At 45.0% G+C, this 6,882-nt stretch overlaps 1 protein-coding gene across 2 annotated transcripts in view; it reads left to right on the top strand.

Moving 5' to 3' along the window:
* The first annotated feature begins 351 nt into the window (after window positions 1–351).
* Window positions 352–6,882, top strand: part of FANCM (DEAD/DEAH box RNA helicase family protein) — a 41,849-nt gene continuing 35,318 nt past the window's right edge. For both annotated transcript variants that reach the window (XM_078585128.1, XM_078585129.1), the window contains exons 1-3: window positions 352–464; window positions 546–849; window positions 1,285–1,428. In XM_078585128.1, the coding sequence (XP_078441254.1) occupies window positions 420–464; window positions 546–849; window positions 1,285–1,428 (493 nt within the window). In that variant the 5' untranslated portion in view covers window positions 352–419. The remainder of the gene's footprint in view (window positions 465–545; window positions 850–1,284; window positions 1,429–6,882) is intronic.

The following is a 6,882-nucleotide window of genomic DNA, read 5'->3' as shown; positions in this document are numbered from 1 at the left end:
TATAGTTGGTTAGTGAACCACTCGTCAGTGAAAACAGCGGAACCGAACACGCACACTAACATAGATATTCACCTGCTCGTCAACAAACACTTTTCGTTCGTAGACAAAGAAGCAACTTCCCATCCCTAATTTAATGTCATCCTATCCGTCATCCGTCATCCAGCATCCGTCATCCGTCATCCATCATCCATCATCCATCATCCATCATCCATCATCCATCATCCATCATCCATCATCCATCATCCATCATCCATCATCCATCATCAGTCATCCACCATATGTCACTCGTCATCCGTCATCCGACTCCGGACCGTGCTTAAAATGAGGTCAAGTTGGTTGAGACTTGCCGCGCAAGAGTCGGGTTTCGATTGTTTGAAGCCGCTCCCGCCGAAGTCGACGGGCGATGAGAAGGAACGGCGATGGCGACGATCCAACTCGATGAACAGTTCGACGTCGAGGACTGCGTGAGATTTCGCCCGAACCAATTCAAGCTAATTTTCCTCTTTAAATTTTCGTTGACGATCTCCGCCTCTTGCCGTATCCAGGAATTCGACTGGGAGGCTGCTGTCAGGGAGATCGACTCTGCTTGCCAAGGGTCGTCTGCTTCTACTTCTGGTCGGTTTATCGAATCCAATCCGGTTCTCTCGAAGAGGGAAGGACCTGCTTGTCGTCCCCGGCAGACCACACTAGATTACTTCGTTGGAGCGCGCGGGAAAGCTATTGATGCGGTGCACGGGTCTGGGCATGGCTTTATAGTAAAGAGGGCTGATTCTGGCGATCACCGTGGCGACGATCGGCCTTGTTTGGTAGGAATAGATCTGGAAGCCGCCAAAACGTGGATTTATCCAGGTTGGCCATGTTCTCTCTTTACTGATTTCTTTCGTCTGTTTCTTTCTTCCGAATGGTTCTGCCCCGATAACACCGCAAAAACATGTTGGCTGAAATCATCTGCATTCTTATCTGCAAACCGGAAAAAGGAAGGATTTTTTTTTTCTGAGAGTATCCATAGTCTCATGATAAAGAGAAAAAACTAAAATTATGATAATACACATCATAAAAGTAAGAATAAGCCATGGGGCGTATTCAGCAGTTATCTAATGCAGCGTCGTCATGAATTGTAATACTTGGACCCAATTCGTGCTTATATTGAGTTTACACGGGAATTTAAATTCACTTGATAGTCTTCCGAAGCTAGGAGTATTTCATTAATTTTCTTTTTTTGAAATTTTATTTTACCTTTATTTCTGGGTACCTGCTCACTATCTTTTTCAAAATAAATTTCAGTCAATGTTCCTCTTCGTGACTATCAGTTTTCGATTACAAAGACAGCCTTATTTTCTAATACCCTCGTGGCATTACCCACGGGGCTTGGGAAAACTCTGATAGCTGCCGTGGTGATGTACAACTTCTTCAGATGGTTTCCTGAAGGTATCTTACTCTTTTCGTTTCACCATCCTTTTTTATCATGTCTACTATTTTAGATTAGGAACCTTTATTCAGATTCTTTGAGTTTCTACAAGAATCCCTCAGCCTTTGCCAAAAAAGTGAAACGGAAATACCGCAAGGTCTCAAGGCTAGAGCCATTATAGGGACATTTAAAAAGGTTAGTGATAACAGTCAAGCCCTGTCCATTCAAGCCTCCAAAATTATATAGTGTTCCCCTTGGTGCGATCGTCTAATCAACCTTAATGTAGACTGACTCACAAAGTTAAGCGAGACAACTAAAATCGTGAGAATAAATCATATAGTTGGGCGAGAGTCAGTCGAAAAACCAGAAAAGTGAATTGGTTAAGGTTTAGTAACTGCTAGAGGCACACTGTATTGCGAGCCTATGCTGTAAGAGTCTCAATGCAGATTAGCTCACCTGGTGAAACTTCTCTAATCTGGGTCAATACTGCAATATGTCTTCTGATGGGAGACTCATTTTGATGACTGTTTTACACGCTGGGTCAAAATGGGGAAGGCCTTGCACTTAAGGAGTAGTTCTAAAGTGGACTGTATCAGACACTAGTCGAGACCATTTCTAAGAATTCCTGCATTCTTATTGGAGAAAAATAGGGATAGAGAGGGAGACTGATGGTTAGATTGTCGTCCAGATCTCAGAGGGAGGGGAAGACTGCTGTAGAGATCTTAGACAGAAGGAGGGGAAAAGTGCTGAAAAGATCTTCAGCAGAGGGAGGAGAGATACTGGCAGAATGAACATTACCTAGAGAGGGGATACAAGAACCATAAACGTTGATTACTTATTGTCTGTTCCCTAAAGGGAGGGTTGGCCATTTTAAAAGGAAATGCATGTATGATGGGAAGTCACCAAAATACCCCTATTGGACATAAATAACAAAATTAGTCCAAGGTATGGCGGAGAATCAAGAAAACCTTGCACTGAAGGAATACTGCCACACTAGACTCTATCAAGCTCCGATTGGGAACTTGGCCAGGGAACACCTTGGGTTCCAATCTGTTGGTCCCAGCCCCCTCTAAAACTGAAAAAGGAGGAAAATCATGTGAAGCAGAATGTGTGCCTGGAGGCTCAACTTGTATACTATTTGTCTAACCTGCTGGAGGGTGCTTCTAGTTGGGTTAACAAGCAAGGTAATTGATCAGGTGGGGTCGTGTGCAAAGCCACACCAAGTTGCCAAGTAAAATTCAAGTGCCCAGTTCTTGAGATCATCATGTGGTTATATGGGCCTTCTTGTCGGGCAAGCGAGCAAGGGAATTGCTCAGGTGGGGTTGCATGAAAAGCCACACCGATTTGCCCAAGTTGAATTCAAGAGCCCAGTGTTTGAGATCATCGTGCGTTTTAAAGGCGCCTTCTTGTTGGGTTTGCACGCAAGAGAATTGATCTGATTGTTAGCCACACCGAATTACCCAAGTTGAATTCAAGTGCCCACAATAATTCTCGGGTCACTTCAACTGATGATGGCAGTGAACTGAAGACAACTCTATGCTGGGTCATCTTTGTGGATCAGTGGTACGAAGTATGATGGTAATCAATACAATTCGGAGTCGCATCTTCCGGAGATGTTTCCTGCCGAAAAAATGAGACGTTGGCCTGGCCCAAGCCAGGCCAAACCCAAGCAACTCTTTAGCCTTTCAGCGCAGAGAGAGTGGCTTTCGGCCCAAGCCTTGCACCTTTAATTTCTCTTGCCCAAGTTTAATTTGTCCTCTCACAGACGCCCACACCTGTATGCACGGAGCATCAACCTGCTTCAACACTTGGCGTCGTCCACTCCGCCGGACCACCCTTTTCACCCTTACTTCCACTTCTTTTTGGTGGGAAACTCAAAGTTGGGATCAAAGTGAAATTACATAGTTTGGTTAGTATCTGGTTTACAACCAACTCTATCAAAATTGTTTCCAGTGAAGTCGTCGATGTCAAACCATTGGTATTTTCAATGCAGAAAAGTAGAGGTACGTGATCAGATTGCTATTGACCACCTCTGTCTATTATTATTGCAGAACTTTTATTTGAAGGAAATTTTGGGTCGATAAATAATAGTTTCTGTACATCAACGACTTCCTTCATTTTTTTTAAAATCAACGGCTTCCTTCATAATAATATTTCCCTGGCAAACTTCTTTCAAAAAAAAAAAATTTCCCTGGCAAACAGTTAAATTTTTGGTTTTACCTCCATCTAATAAGCCTTGTTTTGTTCATTAATGGCTGATCCATCTTGATGCAAATTACACAACTGTTGGTACAGATTTTCATTCCAGATGAAACCAAAATGTGCCTCCAATTGGATCTTGAATTCCAGTCAAACTCAGAAAACAAACCTTGTATATAGGGGAACCAATCCCGCATGGCATCATCCATGGCCTTGACAATTATGTCACAGCGTTGTCTTTCCTGGCTAGAACTTAAGCAGAAAAGGCGCTTGGCAAGCTCAGGCAACTATCATGATTTTCTCCCTCAAGAAAAGGAAATCAGATCAGCAATGACCCTTGTGATCATGTTGTGTTTATCTCTCCTTGGCTTGATAAATATAAGCTGAATCTTGCATCTGTCCTGAGGTCCCTGGGGTGGGATCTTTACAATTAGAAATTTGCACTTTGGAGGTGAGTGAATCCAACATTTGAATGATTTTTTTTTGAAGAAAATAGGGCAGACCACCCGGAACCGGTGGCCCACCATATACAGATATGACCACTTGTTTTGTTAACCGGTGGTTACTATTAAAAATGCAAAGTTATGTACACACCATATACAGATATGACCACAATGGCCTACTTTTTATCCCCCTACACCCCAAAAAGATACTAGCGCCTCAATGTCGTAAATGACGCTCTCGGCTAAAGCCATCCCTCCCTTGAACACCACTTTGTTTCGGTGCAGCCATACCGTCCATAGTACTGCAAGAATTCTCCCCCATTCCACTCTGCTCCGGTATCTACCAGTCGTGACTGATGCCCAAAAATCATTGTCTGAGGAGATATTCACCCCTGAAATCTGTTGCGATGCCCATACTCCCTGAGCGAAATGACATGTGAAGAAAAGGTGTGAGCAGTCTTCCTCGCCTCTATCGTACAAAGGGCAAACGACGGGCTCCGTTGGTGCCCACCTCCGCCAATAGACCCACGTGACTAGTCTTCGTTTCCTCAACAACCAACCGAAGAGTCTCACTTTAAGGCGAATCTTTTGCTTCAATAGTATGTGGCATGCCTTACTGACTGCTGGGTCATCCCTCGCATCCCCTCGAATCTTCAAGTATGCATCTTTCACCGAGAAAGGTGGCCCCCGCCATACCCATCCATCTCGGGAATCCGCCGATGGGCTAAGAGGTAGGAGGATCTCCTGCATCCCCAACAACTCCTCGATTTGGAGGTTTGATAGTGTCTCAGATAGGGTAGGGACCTGATACGAACCTTGATCTAGGTTCGTATTGGAGGGAGGTTGGAGGACGAGGTAAGGTAGAAGTTCCCGGGGTAGAGAGGCGAAACGGGAAGGGTAGGGAGGAAGCTGAGCAGAGGGGGTAGGGATCGGCCAGGGACGAGCCGCCTGGAGATGCGGTGAAGAAGAGACGATCGCGAGGGACGGGGATCGTAGAGAGAGACGGAGAGTGGAGATAGAGGAGACGAGAGGGAAGGGGGAACACCCAAGAGCAATTTAGAACCAAGCTTCTAGTCTCCCCTCCCCAGAAGGAGGGCTGTGCTATTTGAAGGAATTGTAAAAAGGGAAATATGACAAAAGTGCCCTCGATGGCCTCGTAAAACCTATCAGGACCCAAGCCCCGTCCCAACATTCACTGACTGTGGCATTTGGGTTCCTTGCCAGAGCAATTAGACTGGGAAACTTCATCTTCATGGGACCTTGTTTTGACCAGTTATCAGACCAGAATCAAAAGCCTTCCCCATCCCCCAACTTGGGGTCAAATAACTCAGAGATGTGAGGCATGGTTTGACGCAGGCTGCACCAAAAAGGGGACTCCCCCCTACTTCTCGCCCAATGCCTCTCCCAATCCGTATCCAGGCAAATTTTTTTTTTGAACAATAAGGAAGACCACCCGAAGCCGGTGACCTACATGCTATCATTAACGGTAAAGATTTTGTACAAACAATATACAATCAGGCCCAAAATAGGCTATCCTCTCCCTCCACCCCAAAAAGACATCAAATGCCCCCACATCATTAGCGGCGTTCTCCACCTGGTCTCCAGGCCATATATGTCCCTTAGGACATTGAAGACCAGACCCTCCGCCGATGCCATAATTCGTTCAACCCATTAGTCATCAATGCCAAATTCATGGAGTCCAGGGGGAGAATCCCCAGTCCTCCTTGTTTCACGGGTCTACAGACCACATCCCACACGACCAGGGGTATCCCCCTACGATCCCCCTCTCCACTGCCTCCCCAAAAGAACCGCCTCATTAGTCCCTCTTGCCGCTTTGTCACAATTAACGGTACTTTACATACTGATAAGTAGAATATAGGGATCATTGAGAGCACCGATCTCAAAAGTACCAGGCGGCCCCCTCGTGATAACACCTTGTTCTGCCAGGCCTCCAACCTCCGCTCCACCTTATCGATCACTGGCTGCCAGTATGCGGCTAAGATACGTCTCCCTGTCAGTGGAAGACCCATATAATTCATTGGTAGCGAACCTCGAGGTGTGCCTAGCACGTTAGCGCATTGTACCTCCTCCAAATACAGGCTGACTTTTCTCGGTTGAGCCATAGCCCTGATAAATCCGCGAATAGTTCGAACAGAGACGATATGGTATGAGCTTCTGCCGCAGCTCCTTCCATGAAGAATGTTGTGTCGTCCACATATTGGAGTAATGGAATACCCCTGGGGTAGCTCGCCGTGTGAAAGCCTCATATGTTTAGTTTGATGATTCTTTCCAAAAATAATTCTTTCCAAGATTGTATCTGTCTTGGAATATCAGCCATTAATGCTAGCTCTGTCAAGATATTTGTGTTTCATCTGTTTAGTTTGTTTGAGACAACAGACGGATTCCACTCTGATACCAGATTATGAATAACTCAGGGAAATATATCCCGATTGCTGAATATTGGAGAGAATTAAGTGGTAGAATTGAAGCTGGATTAGAAAAAATGCTCAAGATCAAAGAAAGGAAAATATTCAGAATTGATTTCATGCTTGTCTTCACGAAGTTAATGGGCATTTTGCTCGTATTATGATCATCTCCTGCTTTTGTGACTATCTAGGCTTTTCAGGTGTCTGCTTCTGCCTTCTCTATAGGTCCTGTAGAAATGAAGAAATCGGAGGAGAGAGAAAGTGTAGAGAGAGAAAGTAGAGAGAGAGAGAGAGTGCACAAGATTGGGGCTTAAAGTATATTTTTACTCATACATAGTTCCCCTTGTTATACAAGAAATCCAGGGTCACTAGACCCTTTCAAACAGTGTTATGGAGGTTACTTGTT

Source organism: Wolffia australiana, chromosome 13 (assembly GCF_029677425.1).
Source record: "Wolffia australiana isolate 7733 chromosome 13, ASM2967742v1".
Lineage (NCBI taxonomy): Eukaryota > Viridiplantae > Streptophyta > Magnoliopsida > Alismatales > Araceae > Wolffia > Wolffia australiana.
Note: the sequence above shows the minus strand (reverse complement) of the source record. Positions and strands in the feature narration are given on the sequence as shown.